Here is a 23,523-nt window from a genome sequence, read left to right as displayed (position 1 = left end):
CAGACGTCACGGTCCGTGGCCCCCCCAGTTGGCTCCTCCGCTCCCCGGCAGCACCGGGGGTGGCTGCTTCCCAAGGGAATATGTGCCCCGGGAGGGGTTACCCGGGCTGCTCCCCCTCGGCTGGCGGCCCTTGGCTCACTCTCCCCCCCGACCGGCGTTACGTGCCGGTCTACGTATGTATTTACGTACTACGACGCCATCAGCAGCCTGTTCGCTGGTGTACTTCTGCCGCAGTTCGAGTCCCCCCTCCGCGCCGGGGACCCCTCCAGCCCGCCCGCCCGCCGCGGTCGGTAACCAGCCGCCAGCAGGCACCGGCCGCTGCCCGCCGAGACGCGCCCCATGGCGGGGCGCTCCCTGACGACGGGGAGGCTCGGCCGCCTCCGGCGGGCCGCGGGGCGGGCGGGCTGGGGAAGGAGGCGGGGGGGACCGGCGCCTGACCACACCACGTCTCATTAACGGCGCATTTGCATAATAACTGCTTCCAGGAGGCGGCTTCCCGCCTGCTTCCCGCCGCCCGCGCCCGGGGACAGAGCGGCGCGGCGCGCACAGCCCCGCCCCAGGCCTACAGCTCCCGGCGTGCCGCGGGGCGGCACCCCACCCGCGCCGATTGGTCGTCCGGCCAACCCGCTCCCGCCCCTTCCGCCCGCTTCCGGCGCGGGGCGAGGGCCGGGGCGGCGGCGGCGGGCGGAGCGGGCGGGTTTGAATCGCGGCGCGGCCGCTGCCCCCCTCCCTCGCCCCGCCATGAACTTCTCGGAGCTGTTCAAGCTCTCCGGCCTGCTCGGCAGGTTCTCCCCCGACGGCAGGTGCCTGGTGAGTAGAGGCCGCCGCCTGCGGGGGGTGTCGCGTGCAACCGCGGCCGCTCCCGCCCGCCCGCGGAGGCGCCGCGGCCTGAGGCGGCCGTTGGGCGAAGCGCCCGAGCGGCAGCGCGGGGCCCCTCGGCTCGGGCCGCGCGACCGCCAGGCAGCGGCTTCCCCCCGCCGCGGCGGCCGGTGGAGCCAGCCCGGCGCGGGTGGTGCAGCGGCGGCCGGGGCAGCCCCCCCGCGCGGGGCAGCGGCCCGGCCTGCGGGCCCCGACGCCGGACGGTGAAGCAGCGACAGTGCTGCTGATCGCGCACGGGCTTAGCTGTGGGTGAGGGGCGGCTTGCTTGCTAAGAGGCTTTTCGTCAGCAAGGGTCTCTATAGCGGAGACCTGCTTAAGGTTAATTAAATACAATAATAGTTATGAGACAAAGAATATCTTTTTTTAAATTGGAATTAGTTAACCAGCAGCGATAGAGTGAATGAGGATTTTTTTATTACTATAACCTCCCTTCCCTCCCGGTTTAACTATTTTTACTGTAGTTCGCAGTAGAGCACAGCGCACCTCAAGCCTTTCTGAAATTAAAAATCCCAATCGCGTCCGAAGCGTGCCAAGCCAGCGGCAGCACAGCGTTTTGTCACGGCGTGGTGACGGTCGTGGTTCGAGCCCGGTGTTGGTGCGCCAGCTCAGCCTTGGTTTTGTTCCTGTTCAGGCTTCATGCGTGCAGTACCGTTTGGTGGTTCGGGATGTGAATACCCTCCAGATCCTCCAGCTGTACACTTGCCTGGATCAGATCCAGTATATAGAATGGTCGTCTGATTCTCTGTTCGTATTATGTGCCATGTACAAGCGCGGGATTGTTCAGGTAAGGACAAAAGCAGGACAGAATGTGTTTCCTGTTCAGGATTTGTGCATGGTGTGAATGAGAGCTTCTTAATGGCAAGCACTAGTTCAATGCTTTGCTAAAGTTACTAGCACTGTGATTGCTAACACATGGCTTGAGGATAACCCGGCATGCCATTATTTTTAAAACCATGACAAACATCTTAGTTTGGAAAAAAAAAAACAAAACAAAAACCCCAACAAATTTAGAATAAAAATATTTATCAAAACAATTCCAAGCCGGAGCTTATCTTACAGTTTCTCAGTTCAGTAAGAAATAAATACATGCAAACTTGTTAAATGGACTAAAACTTTCTTTAAAATGTTGGATGTTCAGAATATTTGTCACAGGAAAAAAACAACACCTTACTTGACAATTTGTGTTAACACAGAGAGGTGTGGGGCTTACTTTTGTAGTGGGATCCAGCGCCAGTCCTTCATGGCCACAGGCTTTCAGAGGGTTCCTGACCTCTTGGTATGTGATGCAGGAACCTTTTCTCAGCTGTAGCGTATTCTCGTAAGCAGAGGTTTTGACGAGCTGCTCGTGCCGTGCGCTGTCTGTTTGGTTTCCTCTCTGACCTAGGTCTGGTCCCTGGAGCAGCCAGACTGGCACTGTAAGATAGACGAGGGCTCGGCAGGATTGGTGGCTTCATGCTGGAGTCCGGATGGTCGTCACATTCTCAATACAACAGAGTTCCATGTAAGTGTGAAGTCATGATTACTCTCGATGGTATCAGATGTTACCGTCTGCTCTTTGCCTCTTAAAATAACCTAAAGCTCTTAAAGCTGTAGCGGTGGTAAAGAATGCGGGTATAGTTCTCCTAGATTCATATATGTAATCTAGGTTAATTGCAGTTTAGATGTTAGTTATTCTGTTAACATTTTATCCTCTTGTTTCTGATAAGATAGAAAATGGACACTTAGCTTTGAGGGTAAAATCATGTGTTTGAGAAAAGCGTAGGGGTAACTGGCATTTGTTGAACAATTTTAGAAATCAAAGCTGTTGTAGCTCAGGGAAGGCTCAGGGTTTTAGCAAAAAAACCCCAAACCATAAACATTTAAGAGTAGCTATGGAATTAAAAAAAATATGGTCTTAGTGTTATTGACCTACGAGATGAGATTTGGATCCAGATCCTGGAAATACTTTTGTAACTGTTTGATTTTACATGTAGGAGTCAGACTGCTGTTAATAGGACCACTTGCAAAATTAAAATCAAAACACCTGTAAGTGCTTGTTGATTAAAAGCCCTATTCTGGAATCCACACTAAGGTAGAATCCAAATCAGTTTGTGGATGCTGGGCACTGGGCCTGTTGGAAGGCATGTGGAAGTCTGACCCTCCACCTTTGTAGTATTTGGATTAGAGCCGACGATTCACGTTACTCAGTGCAATGATGAACAGTCAGAAAATAGCTAAGAACCATGTGCGAGACATTTTTCTCTTTGTGTATTTACTCTTTTCAAAACTGTAAGTGGATTTTGGATGACAGGTTATTGTGTCATAACCCTTGCTAGCATTCAAATGTTACACTGCAAGATTTTTCCTTTTTTCATGCAAATGTCAATGGAAGGTAGATGAGGTACTGGAGTTAGTGCAAATGCCAATGCTCTCAAGGGAGCCTGTGGAGAAACCTGCACACAGCTATGGTGTAGTTCCTGATGCACACATGGTATAATTCTCTGGCAAGGATGTTTAGTGCTGACTGGGGTAGAGATTTTCTGGCTTTAATGCAGTCTCTTTCCATTCCACTATCCCTTTAGATAGTGGGTTACGAGGAGTGATGAATTGAGGCCTTAGTTTTCCCAGGAATGAATCATCCTAATGGTGATTAAAATAAAAAAATGAGCCCAGAATTTCAACCTGAAGTCAGAAAAGACATGCCTGCTAGTCACGCAGAAGTGTTGTAGTCAGTAACCCAAACTGAAGGCTGGCGCTATGCGCTACAAGTGAGTATCTCATGGCACGTGCGTGTGGGGGTGGACTAGCAAGTATTTATTGCCTCCCAACAGAACTTGGTTTGACCTTAGAGGATTTCATTAAGCCTTTGCCAAGTTGGCATCTGTGTTGGGATAAGTTTTCTTTCCAGCTGTAAACAGGTTGCTAAATTAGCTTTTGTCAGACAGCTGCCTGGGTTATGCCGATGTCTGAGTTGTGTTTACTCTCTCTCTGCTAAATCCATAGTCTGGTGGGATAGACGTGAGTAGTGCTTGAGACAGAAACAGTCAGGATACTTAATATCGGTGTATTATGTACGTTATCAAATTCAGCGATTGCTTGGAGGGCTTAGGGGTTCCCTGTCAACCAGTGCAGCTTGGCTTTGGTGGCCTGACATTTTCAAACAGCACCAACTAATTACTCATACTTGTAATTCTTCAGGTCAACATGTGAGCTCCACTGTAAGCTCACAGATAACTTTCTTATTCTGAGAATTTTTTAAAGGATATGGTGGTGCTAATTTATTTCTAGCAATCCATACTTACTAGTACCTCAAAAATTATTCATCAGCTAACTTGCAGTCAAGTTCTTTTTGTGGTCAGCATTATAGTGAATAATGGTGTGGGTTTTTTGGTGTGACTGGTGTGCAGTTCCTCACTTGAGATGAGTGCAGCAGAATTCTGACACACCTTTCCAAAATCCATTTTAACTATGTTCAGTCTTTTGAGATGGGCAGCAATGCTCTATATGGACTTAATATTAACATAACTCTGCAAATGAGATCATTTTATTGGAGATAAGTCTGTAATAACCTGCAGGTTTTTGGGTCCCAGAACTGTTACACAATGTGCAGTAATATTGAACGGCACAGGTACCTGTCTATATCTTTACATAGTTACTGCAATAAACAGCACAATACACAAGACAGCTAAATGGTACAGTGTTATCGGAGGAAGTATATAGAGACGTTTCACTTGATAGTGGATTGTTTTTCACAATAATGGATTACTGACAGATGCAGAGGAATTTACCGTGCTTAATTACAAAAGTGTGTGTAGTACCTATTACTTGCCCCACAGTTTTGAAAGCATCTTTGTGCTGTGTGTTAGCTTAAGTGTTACGTGTGGAGGGGTCATTCTGTCAGCATCTAGGATGGAAGTCCTGCTGAGAGGTAGAAAAGATGTAGGCTTGTTCTTTAAACTCTTGCTATGCTGGGTTGGAGGATTTCCTTCTGTTGGGGACTGTCAGTGCTGCTATCCAGCCTGGCAAACTGCAAGGTGAGATACAGACTTGCTAGGTTTTGCCAGGCAAAAACTGGTTTTACCAGGCAGCTGGATATATTCAAAGGTACCTCAAAACTTTGAAGGCTTTTTTTTTCTTTAAATGTCTGCTTATATCTTGCAGATATATGTGAGAATTGGTCAGAATAGTTGCAACTTGATTTTTCATCACCTTGTTGTTTATACCGAACTAGAGCACAGTTCTGTTAGGAGAAGCATTTTTTTGGAATTAAAAAAGGGGGTACTTTTTTCTGATTTAACTAGTCAAGAGCAAATCTAAATTAGTTACAAAAACACCTTCTGAAAGCCTGCTATGCAAAGTCTATCTGGAATCTGAAAAAGTTGGAATACCATGTTAATTGTATTGATTTGTGCAGTGCACTGGAAAGCAGCTTGTTGTCCCATAGCTATTGTTTGTTACTTATTTTGTAGCGGGTGCTTCCTCTCCTGCTGAAATCCACTCTGTTTGTGAGGCAGTTCTGCGTGCCTGCTGTGTGTAACACAGCAAGCTGATTGGTAGAAGATTCGACGTTATCAGTTTGTCCTCGGAAGGTGTACCGGGTATCTCTGCCCTTACAGTGCCATCGTTCCACCTGAATTCATAGGCACGTGTAGTTTGAAGATCAGCAGCATTGTTCTTGATCGTCTCTTTTAAGAACCATACTTATAAACTACATATATTGTACTTTCCCTAGTTCCACGTTAGGTACTGAAGCATTAAGGCGCTTCTTTTGAACTACAGCAGCAGGGGAAAAAAAGTGTATGTTTCTGTGTATATTGGAGCTAATCCTTAGTAACTGTAAATGGCTACATTGGTTGAAAAATGCTTTCTGTCGAGGAATGCGCTCTGAATAATCTTCTGAAATCCAGTGCTGACAGACACTGCTATGTAAGGAGGCCTTGTGACCCAGTCAAGTCTGGGACAAAAGTTGACAGTCATTTGAGATGTGAGGTTGTTTAAAAGTGTGTTTTTATCTATTGAAAATCACCAGTCTTACACCTGCCTGTAGCTGTCAACATTGGGATGTAGTCCTGAACCCAGCACTGGAGACTGTTTATCACGTTACCATCCAAATACTTCTTATTTCTCAGCTGTTTTTAGGCTATTTTAAAAATGCTTCTGCTTTTGGTTTGTTTTTCCACTGCAAAACAACAGCTGAAAACTTCTCAGACATCATTATCATTAGGATTTGTGTTTGACAACTCCACTTAATCGAGTCATCTACACTAAAGAGAAAGTACACCTCAATGATCAGTGATGAAGTGCTTGCTGCAGACTTAATTGATCACGATCTTCCCTCCTGCTGTAAAAGCAATTGTCCCTTCCCCACAAAGTCTCTGAGAAAAGCAAATAAGAGCAATGCAATTTATTGTAATTTTTGACCTGTTTGCCTTTCTTTTTTTCACCCTCTCTGCGTTTTATGTTTCTGTCTCTCATCATCTCTCCTAGCTGTGAAATAATCTTTCTTGGGCTAGTTTACATTGGCAGCTTGGACAAGATTGTGGAATAATGTTTCCGTTCCAGTTAGGAATATGAAGGGTCTCCCTTTTTGTCACAATTTAATTGTAACGCATTATTAATCCATGTAAGGTAGGCGTGAAGTCCATATGTGAAGCACATAATGTAACTTTCTCAGTGTATAAAAATGTTTGAGTGTACGCAAACAGAACAACTGAAAAGAATCCTAAGTTTGGGAATCAAAATGGTTTGCTTCTACATGTTTCTAACGCTAGGCCACAACCTTCAGGTTTTGTGTTGGGTGACTTGTGCAAGAGGTTGCAATGAAGTTACAGCAGAGCATATACGTGGTCTCTGACTTGCAGTTGTGTGCTTCCCTTACTAGCTTGGCAGCCTTTTCAGGGGAGAGATGCTGAAGTTGAATAGAGGATCTTCTTAGTTGTTACAGGTGTGTTGTGATTTAGATCAAGTCTGAAGATGAAGTGCTTTTGTTATCAAAGTGTTGTAGCCATCCAGTATAATAATAGGCCTTTGTTTTTGAAGGTGTATCTTTGTGGGGTTTTTCGTAGACTGGGTGTAAACATCCCATGAGTGCGTGTGGGTTGTGTGCTGTAGTCTCTCCCCAGGACTGCGATAGCATTATTGTAATTTATGCCGTATGTGCTAAAATGATGTGTTGGGGAGGTATATGGGGCAATACAGTACTACTCCAACAACAGCAGTGTTTAAGGTTACTGAAATTTTTGGTGTCGGTGAAGTGCGTGCTCAGCAGTTAAGCGGAACATGACAAGAATGAACAGGGAAGCTGTTATTAGCGTCTTCTCTGGGGAGTTAAAAAACTTGACCCTTTTAGAGAAGGTTCTGTCTGAATAGCAGAGGTCTGTGCCCAAGGAGAAGTGGACATCGAAGCAGGAAGACTTTACAAAATGAAGGTGTCCTTGCCTTTTCTCTTCTGCGATGGAGTCTCAGGCAAGGCAGAGGTGGCAATAAAAGCTCTGCACGTGATGTGCTGTTTCCCGCCTCTAGAGATTTTCCTCTTCTGATGGACTTGAGCTTGATGTGAGCGTTAAGGTTTTGCCTTGTTCTGAGGCTCCGAGCCAGCTGATGTGGTCCAGGATAGAAGTGCGTTTGGCGCACAGCAGGCCAGGTGAGTCGATTCTGAGGCCAAGTTGCAGCACAAATGTGAGCTTGGATGCCTTTGTCAGGAAAAATTACGATCCAGACCTCAGCATTTGAAGCTTGCAGCTGCTAAGCTTGTATTAAGTGGCTGTAGAATGCGTGTTGTGTATGCTGCGTGTTTTGGTCAAGGGAGGAACAGCAGCAAGTACATTTTACACTGCAACTAATAGGAGCAAGCAGCATATCACTATTGCAGTTGCTATAGAAGAATGCGAGTAGGCATTGTGTTGGTATTTTTAAAGTAAATCTTGCATGAAGAGCAGACTAACAATGCTGTATTTTTGTATGTCTGGAAGTGAGCAGTTGCAGTGATAAAACTTGATTAATGTTGTTCATCTAGTGGCTTCCTCTAGGACCTGCTAAACAAAGGTGGTACTATAGATGTCTAGTTGTAATTTCATACCTGTAAAATAAAGGAAGAGAATAATAAACACTGCATGAAATAGTGGTCCAATACCTTTTTTAACTTTGGATAGAAGCAGACTGGAATCTGATCTGGTTGTGCTCTTTCCTGTAATAAACCTAAAAAATAAAATTGATTTTGTGTTGTCTCTTCAAATATCAAAATTTTCTTCTGTATATAAAAAGCAGTAGGGAGAACAGCTAATGCTGCTTTTTTGCCTTGGGACTCTATGTATCTCTGGAGGAAGGCAGCATCTATTAGGATTCCGTAACTTGGTTTGAACACCATGTCAATTACTTGACTTGTGCTTTCTAGCAAAAATGATGATGTCAGTAATGAAAAAACCTCCAAGTTCTGTTGCAATGCACGGTCTATAGCATTGCCAGGTAGAGCAGATACACAGGATGCTACCTTAGAGTCCTTTGTCACCATTGAATAGCACCAGTTACTTCAGAAAGGAAAACGTGAATTGAGGACAAATACGCAAAAAAGCATAGCAGAAACTTCCTCCCAAGTCTGCTGGTGATGCTGATGGTCTGCACCTGATGCAGGAGGATGATGAGATGGTAGACAGTGCTGAAGTTTGACTTAGATAATGAATCAGAACTAACTTTGTTGTTCAGTAGTTCTGGGAAAGGAAGCTTTATGACCGTGGTGCTTTACTGCAAAAACGGTTTTACCTATGTCTGTTCTAGAATCTCTTACCTTGGTGCAATGAAATGTAGGAAAACACACAAAAAAAATTACCCTGGAAACATTCCTTGCTCCAGATATAAATGCAAAGGTTCACATGACATACTGATTAATGCACATATGTCTGGTGTGGCTGCCGTTGCTAAGGGGGAGTAAGTATTTGTTTTTAATTGAATAATCTGCAGATGGCAACACAGAGCTTCCAGAATGCAGGCTGTGACCTTGAAGAGCTGGGGGGAGGCTTGTTCTGCAGCTGACTGCCTTCCCTGCAGTTTTTGTGTGTTATGGATGCACAAGCCTCCAGAAATACCCCAAACAAGATGTTTAATGCCTTGCTTTGCTTACCATATTTTGGTTCTTTTCTAATTCTTTCAGTAGTTACGTACTATTGCTTTCTCTTGGGTGGCTGAGGAGGGAAGAGCAAAATGCAAATTAGCTGTCAAAGCTGAGCTTCTCTAACAGTTGAAAGATACAGCTAAATTTTCATACTTAGTAGCCTTGTCCCAAGAGATACAATGTTCTTAAGCTGCTGTAACATCTCATCCATTCATAAATACAAGAAAATTCTCATCTCTCTTCCAGGTACTGTGGTGAAACTGTTTTTTTCCAACTGAACAGTGTCTATGTACGATACATTGGCAATCATGTAGCTAGATTCATGCCACTATCAGTAACTTTAATGTTAATGAAGAGCTTTTAACTGAAGGCAGTTGGGAGATAATTACTCACAGTTACTTCTTAGGGCTTTGTGTTTGAGTTACATAGAATAGCTGCAAAGTTTAATTAACCGCAGAAGGTATATTGATCTACTTTGTATTCTTGAATTAGGTTTATGGGTTTCTATTTACTGATTTTTTTATCTATAAAAATAAGTGAATACTTCCTTGTCTCTTTCTCTTTGTGACAGCTGCGGATAACCGTGTGGTCATTGTGTACAAAATCTGTGTCCTACATCAAGTATCCCAAAGCTTGTCAGCAGGGTAAGTGTCACAAATCTAATAGAGGAATGGTATTTTTTAATATGACAGAAAGGGGAAAACGAATTTGATGTGTAGTGACAAAGGTCTGTTTCAGAAGAGGCTCTGGCACCCTCCCTGCTGAGGGGTTAGCTTGCCCTCCGGGATGCGGGTCTCTGCAGTCGGTACTGGTGTGCCGCCTGCTGCGATGCACTAAGATGTGCTCTGGGGCTGTCCTGTTCTCACTGTGAGTGAAGGATTACATCTGCTCCACGTGCCTGTTCTTCAGATATGCAGCTTTCCGTTGTGTTCGCCTCTGAAGGGTCCTTTAAGGCATTAAATTAAGCTGGATGCATTGGTGATGAAAAACACTAATCCAAAGTGGCTTTTGTCATCTTCTACACATGAAAAGATTTGAAAGGGAAGCTCATGTCAGGACTGTCTAGCCACATGGCTGTGGTTAGCAGTTTCCTGCCTGAGGCTTGTATATAGTAATATCCCATATATGACAAAGACAATTATGTATTACATATAAAATGAGCGGATGGGGACCAATGCCTGGAAGTCAGTGGAGTACCGATGGTTGCATAACTATAACCTGTTTAGCTGGACTAAGTGAACTGTTTATTTGAAATATGTGCGTTTTATATAACAACTGTCCGTCAGTAATCAAACATGGTTTCTTGAAGCGTGCTGAAGTTCTGCAATAGCTGTGAAGCTGCATCCTTAGAAATAATATATTCAAAGTTTGAGAATTGCCAACACAAGCAAGTTAGTAAAACTATGCATTGCCTTGATTAATGTGATCTTCTGTGAAGATATTTTTCCTTCTCTTTTTCCTTCTCCTTTGAATTGGGAGTAACTGCTTTTCATTGAAGAATTGCCAGCTATTCTGTCTTGTTTTCTCTCTCTCTTTTTTTAAATGAACTTTGTCTCATTGGCAGGGGTAGCTTTCACTAAGGATGGCCGCTATATGGCAGTAGCAGAAAGACGTGACTGCAAGGACTTCATTAGCATCTTTGTATGCAGTGACTGGCAGCTACTGAGAGTAAGAGATGTCCGTGCCTTCCACTGCTTCCGCATAGACTACAAGCATATGTTGCACACTGCTTTAAACTCGGTCACTTTTGTAGTCTGGTTTCAGACTTACTAGTGCATTTTCTGTCCAGCATCTGGCTCCTTCGTTGGCTTTCAGGCATACTTCTGTAGCAGTATTCTGTTCAGGAGGCCAATATATACTACATGTGTATAAAGAATTTCTGATGGAATGCAAAAGTTCACCTTGAAATTCTTGCATGAGCTTATTTGCAATAAACTATGCTACATTAATAATAATGAAAGTGTCAAATGCTTGATAAAGTGATCATTTGGAATGTATAATATAAATTGTCATATTTTCTATTTAACAATGAGACTAGTCTGTGAAGGATGCACACTAGCATGTCTTAGAGGACCGTATGGATCTGAGAAATTAAAACCCATTAAGAACTAGTCTGTACATAGTGTCACCTCTGGTTCAGGAATTCCGAGTCTCGTTAGAAGCTGATGGCAAAATTTGGGAAATACCACGAAATGCTTGTCACGTTCCCAAGCTCTTCCCTAATGATCCTGTACTGGCCTTTCTGAGGCAAGGAATTAGGCTAGCTAAATTTCTTGACTGATTTAGTGTAACTACTTTTATTGTCTTATGAAATCCTGTTCATTTTAAGGTGTAGCAACTTTTTGCCTTTTCAGTAAAGGGAAACCAAAGAAACAGTGAATGCAGCATACTATTACAAAAGAGAATACTTCTGTTCTATGCTAGCATACAAAAGGCTCTTTTGCATTTGTGGTAGCACTTGACAGGATAAAACTGAGGACTGTGTTAGGTCAGATGCAACGGTATTTGTCAGTTAATATTTCAACTGGTTTTGTTTTTTCTCTTTGGGGGGCAGCATTTTGACACTGAAACGCAAGATCTGTTTGGGATTGAATGGGCTCCGAACGGCTGTGTTCTGGCAGTGTGGGATACATGTCTGGAGGTATGAGGAAAAAGCAGATTATTTTCCTGGAGAGTTCAAGTTGGTTTGTAGCTGCCACATATAAAGCAGTAACTAAAATAACCAGTGTTATAATTTTCTTTTAAACATAACAAAAGCTGAACTCAATTTTAAATATTGTACTTGTATTGGTAATGGATGTCCTTACAAGTGTATGTCAAACTGTTATGTAAATCTTTAATGACAGCAAATTATCATATTAGCTTGCTTTCTAACTTATCTTGAAAAAAAACTTGATTGTGAACGTTGCAGAAGCCACTATTGAAGTAATGAATAATGAAAGAATTCTGTAAGATCCTTCTACCATTTTACTTTGCATTGCACAATAATTTTGCAGTTAAGTAAAAGTACTCACCCAAAAAGTTAGCAAGGAATATGTAAATTGCTATCCTTTCTGCTCTGACTAGGTGAACTTCTAGGTATAGAAAAGTGTCCTCCTGTGGCCATAAAGTTGTGGGCAGCATGATCAAAACAAATAGCCTTGGGAGTGGGCAGGGTTGCAACATCCCTGATCAGATAGATGGCTTGCAGATGCTGAAGGAGCGTAAGGTCATCCATAATGGCATCTGCTGCTGATGTTGTCGAAGAACGCTGGGCTGGATGGGCTGTTGGTCAGGCCCAGTGGGGCATTTGTGCTCTTGGCGACAGGGTGGACATGTTCTGGGAGTGCCAGAACAGCCAAACTGGAAGCCTAGAGCCTCTTGTCTCAAGTCACAGATAAGAGACCATGCCCTTTGTATTTAACTTGCTGCATTTTAAGCAGGGAGAGTTTGGAGGGAATGGTTTCGCCTGTCTATGGCTTTTAACAATACTGTTAGTCTTTAGAAGTAATCTATTTATGTTTCAGTATAAAATATTGCTGTACTCCCTTGATGGCAGACTGCTATCCACGTATCGGGCTTATGAATGGTCGCTAGGCATAAAATCAATTGCCTGGAGTCCCAGCAGTCAGTTTTTGGCAATTGGCAGCTATGATGGAAAGGTAAAAAATAGGTTTATTCTCTCTCTTTTATCTAAACCATTTGTAGAACTTTGTCATAACAGTTTTGTCTTGTAATGCTTTCTTGAATTAGGTGCGTATCTTGAACCATGTAACTTGGAAGAAGATCACAGAGTTTGAGCATCCAGCAACTGTTGCTAACACCAAGACTGTAAGTATGGATCCAAAATCCATTGAATTGTTAGCAGAGCTTTGAAGCTGCTGTTTGTGTCTGAAAGATGCTAGTAAGTACATGTCATTCTGGAGACCTTGCTTTTTCCCCTCTTGATGTGTAAAAAGGGCTTGGGAAATTGCATGAAAATTTGGGGCTGTAAGGAAAATAGAGGAATCCTTGCAAGTTCAATGGAATATGCAGGTATGGTCCTCTCAGCTTTAGCACTGATAGATTCTCAGGTGACTTCTGTCATGTGCCAGTGTGTTTTGATGTATATGGTGATTGTATTATAGATCTGGGTATGGAGATGATGGCAAATTGGGAAACTTAACAGGAGAGACTTGTCTCAGCTTTATACAATTTGTGACTTTAAACAGCATTGGAACGGGTTTGTGATCAGATTTACGTCTTATATGTACAAGCTCATCCAGCTCACCTAAAGAGCATTTCCTGTAAATATATGTCATCATTTATTTTTATCCTTGCATACATGTATATGCGAGGCCCAGCAGATTCTGGGCAGTTGGCAGCAGGTGCAGAGCTGTAGCTTTTGTTCCAAAAATCACAAGCTGTTCTCATCCATCAAGGTAAAAAGAACACACGGTGTAGTAGTGCTGCATACCACTGCAGAGGAAGGACTAGTCTTGTGTCTGGACAGATATCCTGGAAGACTTTACACGTGCAGACTGTAAGTCTGCAATATTTACATGACCGTGGTGATGCCTCTTAACCAGAAGCAAAGCATGATCTATTAAATGCACCTCGGCAAAATTTCTCATGACTGAAAAATGCCCGTACTTCCAGTCAGGTGTAAAATATGTAATGGAAACCAAATGGAAATAGCTCTGTTAATCTCTACTACACAGACAGGAATTGCAGTTGGTACATTTTATCCTGGTGCTTGTGTTTGGGAATGATATGTTGTAGGCACACTATTAAAATATTTTTGCTATTTCCTTCTGCAGTGTTGCACTTTGTTTGCATTTATTTATGATAGTATCTGATTAAAGATTCTGTGTTGCAAAAATGAAATCTATGTTCCCATTGTAATGAAGATGACTTATTGCACTGCCAGATTTAGCTCTCAGGAATAATGAACGAGGTGTACTCTGACAGACTCATTCTTCGTAGACTTCAAGGTTGGTTTATTTGTCACAGGAGTGTTTTCCTGGTCATGGTTCCAAATAGCAAATGATTCACTGAGAATGCTGGATGTGGTATTTGCCTGCTGAAGCCCTTTCCTCCGTTGATGAACTAGGGGATGCTGAGATATAAGACATTTGCAGATGGGTTAGTGGGATGTGAGTGATTTGGTAATAGCCCATGTTCACATTCCTCAAGGCCCTTCTGTAGAACTCTCACTTGTTTCTTTGTAGATTGTGTATAAAGAAGTGGAGAAATCCCCATCTGTTGAAACAGAGAGACTTTCTTTCCCTCCAACAAAAGCGTTGGCTAGTTCTCTCTTCAGCACACAAAGTAAATGTAAGCCAAATTTTACTAAAATAAGACACTTGAGTTTGCCATGTGTAGTCTTTCTGTAAATAAATACTATAGGCGAACTCTGCCTCTTTGATACTGGAATGAATCCTCTGGATGCTCTGCTCAAGGCTCCCAAGGTAACTGAAGAGTGCCAAGGGCAGATAAGCATGCCGCTAGCGGGGGTGCTGTCTGCGTGGTGGCTTGAAGGCAGGTTAAAGACTAGCAGGATATTGTAGAAAAGAACTGGAATTGCTTGGGTGTAGAAATAGCCAGATCTGATCTTGGAGTTGCTTGCAAAAGTTGTCTCAACATTGTGTGGATTTTTTTTCTGATTTGGCTTTTGTCTAAGAACCTATAGTTGTAGCAATGTTTTAAACTTGCCTCCAGACAACAGGCTTTGAAATACTAAAGAGATGGCAGACAATGTATGATTAGTATTTTTTCTATTTTTTTTACTGTCTCATTGTTTGTGGTACTATAAATCACCTTTGTTTTGCATTGGTGTTTGTTTGAAATACTAGTTAAAAGGTAGCGGAAAATTTGATCTCTCCTTTTATTCATAGTTTAATCTCACTTGCCTGGATTTCCAGCCTTTCTTTTTTTGAAAGGCAAGAATAGTAAGCTGTTTATATGAAGATGCAGTATCTTAAAACAATTGAAGTTTTTGATTGGAACATCTTGGAGAAGTGCAAAATACAGTCCTATTGCTGCAGAGATGAGGGCTTTTTTAACAGTTGGAATTTAAATATTTTGCCCATTCAGGCTTGCTTAGTGAAGTACTTCTATTTCAAATTCCAGATGACATTTCCCAGGTGCCAATTTCTTTACAGTACATCAAACCAGTTGCTGACAGGGCAAATCCCAAAATGGGAATTGGGATGTTGGCATTCAGTCCAGATAACTGTTTCCTGGCAACAAAAAATGGTAAGTTCCTACTGCCCTATAGTAAAGGGGAAACATATTCATTGCATGTGGTGTGTTTTCATAAAAGAAACATGGTCAATAATTGGTCAGTTACTTTGCACTGTGAGAAGACTGATGGCCTGGTTTAAAATCAGCTCCCTGTTGTGCAAACATGCAACTACAGAGGAAATTCAGCCTATGTCTTCTAGTGTATGTAAAGTATTGTGAGCTGCCAGAACTGCTTGTCAGTGCATTAACTCAGGCTTGGCTTTGTGTTTAATGGAAATAGTATGCTTTTTATACTTCTTCAAATGTATGTGAGCTCACTCTATCAGAAAATGAAGTATACAAATCCTTCCTCCTCCATTTACAGCAAGTGTCTCTTGAAAGGCAGACTTCTTCACAACCTGTAGTAGGAGGGGGGGTTTGATTAACTTAAATAGGGAAAATCATGGGATTAGTGTTTAACCTTTCCCTTTGATGGTCCTGAATGTCTGGATGCAAAAGCTGTGGCTCAGATGCAAAACCTACTAACAGCAACATAATTGTGAATGATTTGAGAAAAGCCAGTGAAGGACTGGAAGACAAACCGAGTCACTTCTTTTATCCTTTTTGCAATATTTCCAAGGCAAAATTAAAGGCACTGCTAGGCAAAACTCTAGTGGTGTTAAACCTGTGGTGTACCCAAATGGCTTGTGTTGTGTTAGACCTCGATTAATGCCCATTTCTTTTAAAAAAAAAAGTGTGATCTTTTTATCCTTCAGGTATTTACATGATTACTTCTTCCCTTTCTGACAGATAACATTCCTAACGCTGTCTGGATCTGGGACATTCAAAAGCTGAAGCTGTTTGTAGTCTTAGAGCAGCTGTGTGCGATCCAGTCTTTCCAGTGGGATCCCCGACAACCTCGACTTGCTGTATGTACAGGAAATAGCAAAGTCTACTTATGGTCCCCAGCTGGCTGTGTGTCAGTGCAGGTGCCAGTGGAAGGTAAGGCTGCCTGCAGTAACTTCCACAAGCAATCATCAGCTTCTTACTTAGAAATATTTTTCCACTTACAAATCGGTCCGAGCATTATCATGTAAATGGCTCAGATGTGTTGTTGGAGCTTTTTAAAAACAGGTATTTCTGTCTTCAAAAAAGAGGGGTTCATAGCAAACATAATAAAATATATCAAGGACAGAGCACAGGGGCTAACAAAGATATAATTGTTGCTTTAATCGTAGGGTATGTTGAATTCTTTCTCAAGATTTATATTCATATCAGTTTATTTACATAGAAACTGTAGTTGTGCAAAATGCCAAGTGTTGAAATAAAGACTGAAACGCCTATAATGTTTGTGGGTATTCTGAAAACAACTGAAGTATGACAAAACACTAATGGGGAAAAATGTGCATAGTGAATTTGATATGGAAAGATAGAAGAACATGCATGAACCTGAACTCTTAAGTCAGCCTGCGTGATGAGAAGTTTTATGGTTGGCGGTAAGTGGTACAAGGCCATTAGCTAGATCACATAAATGCCTTTCTGCATATTAAATAGAGAAGAAACCGCAAAGGTTCAACTTTCCCTCCCTACACAAGGAGCAACAATATCATCGGATATGCAGCTCTGCACCGGTGAACAATCTCATGGCATCTATTTGCGTTAAAATGACAAGTCTAAGAAATCTATGCTTGTATACGGAGTAAAAAGTAACTGTAGGTTTGGGGGAGAGAGTCAGTCATGCAGCTTATCTGCGCTGCTGTATTGGAGAACAGATTGGCTCTAGTGCAGCAGTAAGAAAATCGAACACCCTGTGAAGACTTCCAAGGTGGGGAGGGTATTTTTTGCAATGCGTGTGACTTACTCCAGCTGCCTTTTCCTAGAGTAAGAGGATGGACTGTCAGCTTCTTGCTGCCAAACTCTGATCTGTTTCTGCAGGTGACTTCCAGATCGTCTCTCTCTCCTGGCATTCTAGTGGAGACTCCATGGCGCTTCTGAGCAAGGACAGCTTTTGTGTGTGTTACTTAGAAAGAGAAGAGGTAAAATAACAATCATTTGCATTAAAAATGCTGACAACTTTGAGGAAGAATGAGGAAAGGGGTCAAAGCCTGTTGCCCAGTCTAAAGTTTTTGTATTTATGAATTATTTATTTGAAGGAGCGTACCCAAACTCCCATGGGTAAAGTACTGTGATTGCATTTGAATGAAGTGATGTAGCAACTAAAGTGTAGAGAATGAAGTCTGGATTTCAAGAAAACTTTAGTATTGATGTAGTTGAACTTTCTCTTGAACTTTGTCAACTATGAAACCCTATTTTCTAAAATTGTAGCTGTGTGTATATAATGTATAGCTATTATTTAAATTTTATAATTTCCAATAAATATTTTGATAGTTACAAACTTGGTATGACTCTAACTATAAACCTGCACTTCTCCATTCTAAGGTCTGTTTCTGTATTATCAGTGATGTGATTTGTGGCTATTTATCCCAGTGCAAGGAAGCAGTTATTTGCACACAACAGCGTTACAGCTTTTATCTAGACTTGTAAGCCAACGGATTTTTCTGGTGTATTAGAATTAAATATTGTAGCAGAAGTAGCTATGGTAAGACACCTTCTAGCAAATCAATTGCTGTTAAAGCAAAACAAGTTCTTTTGTTCAGAAAACAAATTAAGTCACCTGTAATAATTTAGCTTTTCCAGACTAAGATGTTGACAAGCGACAGTAATTGTGCCTGGTCTACCATAGATTTATTATACCGAATCTACCGAATCTTTACAAGAAGGATCATAACTGATACTTTAGAATGATATATTACAGGCAACTGAAATAGGAGCTTTTGACCCAACTATCTAGTGCCAAATTGGGGTGGACGGTTCAGCAGGGAAAGAGCAGTTGGGCCATCCTTTATCTCTAACCTGAGTAGCCAGCCACTGTATTCTTCAAAGAAGGGAGCCCGTTGTTTAGGAGTTTATTGGATGGTTTTTCTTTTGCTACTTAATTTCACAGCCTCGGTCTCCACAAAATGAAGAACGAAGAACAAATTGAGTTGAAATTCAACTTTACTGCATGATTAATGAAAATTAAATAGATATCTTAGAAAATGCCTTGAGAGGAGCATGCAACTTGTTGCATTCCATCATGACTTTACGTAAGTTTCATAAACACACATCTACTTTAAGTTCAAAAAACCGACCACTGCAGCACAGCATTTATTCAGCATTGTAGTTGCACAGATAAATGCTCTGATAAAATAGCATGTATAGAAGGTCATATGCAATGAAAAAGCTTGTTAGAGTAACCTCATGAGCAATTTCAGTTGTAGTGTCTCCTATGCTGCTTCTGAATTTCGTTACTGGACATTTGTATGAAGTTAAATGCAAGAATGTATAAATCCAGATTGATGTACAGTGTTTAAAGTCTTACCTCTCTCCATTAGAAAGTCCTGCACTGCTGCTGTCCCAAACTGAAGTAGGTTTAAGAAAAATTGCTAAGAATATAAATCTAATCAAAATAGAATTCCTTTTCAGTTTTATAAATAACAGCTTTGAAGGCAAATGTGTTTGTGATGCTTTTGGCAATATTCTCTCAAAAGAGACTTTATTCTACGGCTGCAGCAAGAAAACATGCATAAGAAACTAGGAAGTCAGACTTGGTTCTTAGAGGGAGGTATTGTTGCAAACAGCTAATAAACGCACATTCAGCCATATACTTCAGTTTACGAAGTACACGGCTTCTGAGCAGCCGCAGCAGTACAGCTTTAACACAATCTGACTGGTTTGCTAAAGAATGACTGACACAGCCTTCAAAATTCTTAACAGGCATTAATTAAAATGCTAAGATTACTGTAATTGTGACCACTAATACCTCTTTAAACAATACAAATCAATCCCAAGCACACTACGTGATTTGACACCACACAGAGGGACACAACTGGAATATGGCATGAACATTCTACTGTATCTTGGATATTGTGCGGAGTGTTTGTAGCAGATACCAATCGCACTTAATTAGCAGAGAAGAACACGTAGTTAGAAATGGAAAATACCGCTGCTCACCAGCCCTGTAGAAGAACCAGTAAGAACTGTAAATTAGATGCAGAATACAAGAATGACACTACTTTATGTCTGCTTCAGATTAATCTGACCTGACTGTAACAACCAGGGCCTCCTGTGAACTGTTAGTTCTACAACCACCCCCTTTCGCTCCCCTAACCTCTTCCCTTTGATTATCGAGTGTTCTGCCACACGGCGTGCTCTCCCCGGGAGACCCAACATCCAATCACTTTCTCTTGAAAAGATGAAATGCAATGAATTTTAAAATCCAATTTTGCCTCTTGTCATGGAGTAGCCAAGTTTGGCCTCGTTGTTGATGAAGGACATCAATCCCAGGTAAGTCTCGATCAGAAGAGGACGCTCCAGCACTAGCACACCGTTAGCCCTTCCTGGCAGTGGACGCTCCTTATGGGCTTTCTTCACAGCTTGAATTAGCTGAGTTTTAAAGTTTTCCAACTGAAAGAAAAAAAATCACCTTGATGTTTCTCCATTGTTCTAAAAATTGTTAGGCAAACAGCTGCTGATGTTGAATTGTAAAGGATTAACGCTAAAGCTATAGTGGTCACAGATCTCGCGTGCCACGATAAACTTTACATTCTGACATTTAACCTTAATGATAGTTAACTTCATACCAGAACACTATTCACATGTAACTTAAACACATGGGCTAGATGCATAAAGATTTATCAGTGACTAATATTGTTTATTTCTGACTGTAGTTCTCCTGCCCTTATCGTTGATGTGTTGAACTTAAACCACCATAGTGTTCTATTTCTAAGGAAACCTTCAGAGGAAAGCAACTATTGCAAGAAAAACTGAGCGCCACCTAAGTGAGGGTTTACAGTTAGCAGTTAAACTATTTATTTGTTTAATTACCTGGCAGTCCTAAATGAAAAGTCAGGCATCAGCCTGTCAGGTAAGCAAGAGCAGGAGTAGCACCAACATCCATTTTCTTTTGGGTTTTACAGGACCCTGCACCTTTGGAAGTTTCAGCTTTCTTGTATAAACCATTCACGGGCAGCTGGCAAAAACTGGCGGTAGGGCTGCTGTACAAGTCCAAACTCAGAGCACGGGGAAACACGGCTTACAGCTTTAAGTTCTGTCTCTTTGATTTAACTGCTTCTGTTTGATTTAACTGCTCTATCTTTTCAAAATAATCTAAGTCGTATCCTGCCTATGAGACCAACAAGCAGTCTAGAATAAGAGAGGTGACGTCCTTACTAGGCAAAGGGATGCAATCTTCTCGTCAGCATCTGCCATGGGATGTTCGGTGAAGGTGACGTACGGGATGTTTGTGGACCACGGGTTCCATCTGTTTATGAAGGAGGCGCGACTTTGCTTGTCCCACTGGATTCGAATGCCGGTACCTTCTCGCCTGATATTGAAGACAGCAGAACTCACACGGTAAGACTTTCGAGCCTTTGAGGCAAGTTTAATTAGAAAAGTACTGTCTGAAAAAGATGTACTTCAAGCTGGAAGCTGAAATACAAGCTTGATAGCAAGTTTTTCCTCTAGAACAGTAACAGAAGAATTCAGGCCCTGAAATACGCAACAGTACATTCTTACAAGCTGAGTGCAAAAAGGTTAAGCTCATCAGACACCTCGGACACGACGCCTGAACTGTATTGCCTGTGACAGCCCGCGTTTACGTACGACCTGACATTTACACGTGGCTTTCTAGTAATGCGAAGGTGGTGGTGCTGCTGCTACTTACTGTGTTACATAGTGGTGATGAACTTCTGCTCCCAAATCTATTCATCTTGTCTTGAAAGTCCTTGAGCAACTCGCTTTTAACGTAACTACTGACTGTCCCAGCAAAAGAGCAGCTGCTCTGAGGTGGTCTAATGAAGCTTCGGTAATAGTTTACGAAGTCACATGAGCAAAAGGAAGGATTCTCAAACTCGTCCAGTGGTCAGTGACAAAGGTTGACAGCTCAAACTATTTACAACAACAATGCAAGGATTACAACAGCGTTACAGAATTACTACATCAACTTACTTGTTCAGAGACTTAGGTGGGAACTCAAACTCTCCTACAGAGATGGTATCAACTGCACCGAGGGAAATCCTCGTCACATGCTGGCACTGAAGGCTGATGAAGTTGTATTTGCAGATCAGGAGGGACCAATCTGTGATGAGAACAAGACGCTCCTTCTCGTTGTTCCAGTGATCGATTCTGGTAAGATAACGCCACTGAGCTTTAGCAGTTTCGGGTGCTGGCTAGAAACACTTAACAGCTTAACGGATACCAGAGTTGCTAAGGAGAACAAGCTGAAGTCTTAGTAATGCTGTAGTTTACATTACGGCCTTTGCTTTGAATCAGCCAGTCTGGTAAGAGGTTGAGTGTCACAACATGGGCACGTTACAACATAGGACAACATTAAGAAAATCGGAACAAGTCTGAAGACCTTGAGAGAGAGCTTTAGTGCTGTCTCCTGTTATTTGAGATCAAATGCTACTTAATGGGGCAGATGAGTCTCCAACAACTCTTCCAGTAAGTGTTTAATACCGTGCTGTTAGCGTGTTGCCATGTTTGCTAAATTATTAACTGCACTGGTGCATGTTCAGGGGAGAGAAATCATCTTTAACTGTGTGGTCTGACTTAGTATTTTCCTCTGTAAGAGCAGCCTGTACATTCAAAAACTTGTCACTTTCTTCAAATTTCACAAATAGAAGATCCTGCCTTTCCCTGAGTGTTTTGCCAGACTACGGCCTTGAACCATCACGGCCACAATACTATTTCATCCTTAGGGCGACCTAAGAGTAGGTCATATTTTCACTCTACGGGTAGTGAGCTCAGCTTTTAAACTAGCACCCTTGAAATCTGCGACAGCTTATTTTTAGTGTTACTGATTTAATCGTCCTTCCTTACCGCAATTAACAACTGCCTGTTGTCTCAGCAGGAACGCTGCCGTCAACTGGTGAGACCAAAGCTGTCCTCGCTGCGTAAAGGTAGGTGCAAACGGCGGGAGCAGGCGAGGGGCCGGCGCGGTGCCGCCTGCCCGGAGCCCTTCTCTCTGCCCCTGCCCGCCGCCCCGACCTGTGCTGGGGGCAGGACCGAGGTCGCCCCGGCCTCCTGCCTGCCCCGGGGAGCGCTCGGGGCTTGCCGCTCTGGCCAGGCCTCCTGCGAAGAAGGGGTTGTGCTCCGCTCCCCCGCCCCAGGGGAAACTGTCAGCTTCCCATCCCTCCCCTCCCCTTCCCTGGCGCCTTGCAGGGCGAAGCGGTTGACCGCAGCTGCCTTCGCGGCTTCGGCGCGGCAGCGAACCCCGTGTCGCGCTGGGTTCTCTGCAAGGAGCGCAGCCGCTGAACCCCGCGGGCTGCCTCCGCGGCGGCCGGGCCGGGCCGGGGCACTCGCCCCCGGGGCAAGCGCTCGCCCTCGCACAGCTCGGGCGGGACAGGCGCGCCCGGGCCCGCGCCCCGCAGCGCTACTTACTCGCTGAGCAGCCAGACGCTCCGCACCTCCCCGTCCTCGGCCGGCGTCACGGCGGCGCGGATCTCGCTGACCGCTTGCTCGATCGTGCCGGGCTAAACGGGGGAAAGGCAGAGGTTACGCCGGGGCGGGGGAGCCGCCCCCCCCCGGCCTGGCGGCGGGGCCGTACCCGGAACACGAAGTACTCCCGCAGGCGCCCGGCGCGGCCGGCGGTGCGCACGCTGAGCGGCCGCAGCGTCTGGCGGGGCGGCGGGGCGGCCTCCCCCGCCACCACCAGCAGCGCCGCCGCCGCCCCGGGGCCGCCGCCCGGGCCGGCCTCCGCCGCGTCCCGCAGCTGCAGCATCGCGGCCGGGCCGGGCTCCCGCCGCCTTCCGGGGCGGGGCGGGGGCCGGCGGTAGCCGCGGCGGGAGGCGGCACCGCGGCGCGGCGAGGGCGGTGCCCGCCGGGGGCAGCCCACGCGTGACCCGCGCCGCGGAGCGCGGCCGCGCGGTTTGCAGCCCTGGGGGCGCGGGAGCCCTGGCCGTCGCCCCCCCCCCCCGCGGGTGCCCCCCGCCCGCGGGAGCCCCGGGCTCGGCCCAAAGGGAGCGGCCGCGCTGCGGGGGGGGCGGCACCGCGCGGGGCGCAGCCCCGAGACCTGCGGCCCCACGGGCCGGCCAGAGCTGCGGCGAAGCAGGTCACGGTCAGACCCGCAAAACCCTTACGCCGGGCGTGACGGGGCACAGGAGGGTGATGGAGAGGGACAGAGCTGCGGGTCTACGCCCCAAAGCCCGTGCCACGTTCAGCACACCTGACAGCAAAGACTGAGCGACGCTCGGGAACGACGGCACGTTAATATTTCTATTTCTGCGGCCCCTGGCGTTATTGCAGGTACTGTCATGGCCCGTTACGGAACCGCA

At 44.3% G+C, this 23,523-nt stretch overlaps 2 protein-coding genes across 3 annotated transcripts; one reads left to right on the top strand and one right to left on the bottom strand.

Moving 5' to 3' along the window:
- The first annotated feature begins 699 nt into the window (after positions 1–699).
- Positions 700–18,193, top strand: WRAP73 (WD repeat containing, antisense to TP73). 2 transcript variants are annotated; one of them, XM_059830005.1, is made up of 13 exons: positions 700–810; positions 1,511–1,663; positions 2,264–2,380; positions 9,537–9,609; positions 10,530–10,633; positions 11,520–11,606; positions 12,472–12,606; positions 12,698–12,775; positions 14,155–14,260; positions 15,056–15,181; positions 15,959–16,150; positions 17,084–17,184; positions 18,153–18,193. In XM_059830005.1, exons 1-13 carry the CDS (start codon positions 742–744, stop codon positions 18,189–18,191), a joined length of 1,380 nt encoding a protein of 459 aa, XP_059685988.1. In that variant the 5' UTR covers positions 700–741; the 3' UTR covers positions 18,192–18,193. The 2 variants fall into 2 exon arrangements, with proteins under 2 accessions (XP_059685988.1, XP_059685989.1); XM_059830006.1 differs by lacking the exon at positions 12,472–12,606.
- On the bottom strand, positions 18,188–22,970 carry TPRG1L (tumor protein p63 regulated 1 like). Its single transcript, XM_059830007.1, has 5 exons — positions 22,797–22,970; positions 22,631–22,722; positions 21,197–21,373; positions 20,420–20,573; positions 18,188–19,654 (listed from the first exon to the last, which is right to left on the bottom strand). Exons 1-5 carry the CDS (start codon positions 22,968–22,970, stop codon positions 19,460–19,462), a joined length of 792 nt encoding a protein of 263 aa, XP_059685990.1. The 3' UTR covers positions 18,188–19,459.
- Between the last annotated feature and the right edge of the window lie 553 nt (positions 22,971–23,523).

This window comes from Gavia stellata, chromosome 27 (assembly GCF_030936135.1).
Source record: "Gavia stellata isolate bGavSte3 chromosome 27, bGavSte3.hap2, whole genome shotgun sequence".
NCBI lineage: Eukaryota > Metazoa > Chordata > Aves > Gaviiformes > Gaviidae > Gavia > Gavia stellata.
The sequence above is the reverse complement of the archived record's forward strand: the minus strand, read 5'-3'. Positions and strand labels throughout refer to the sequence as shown.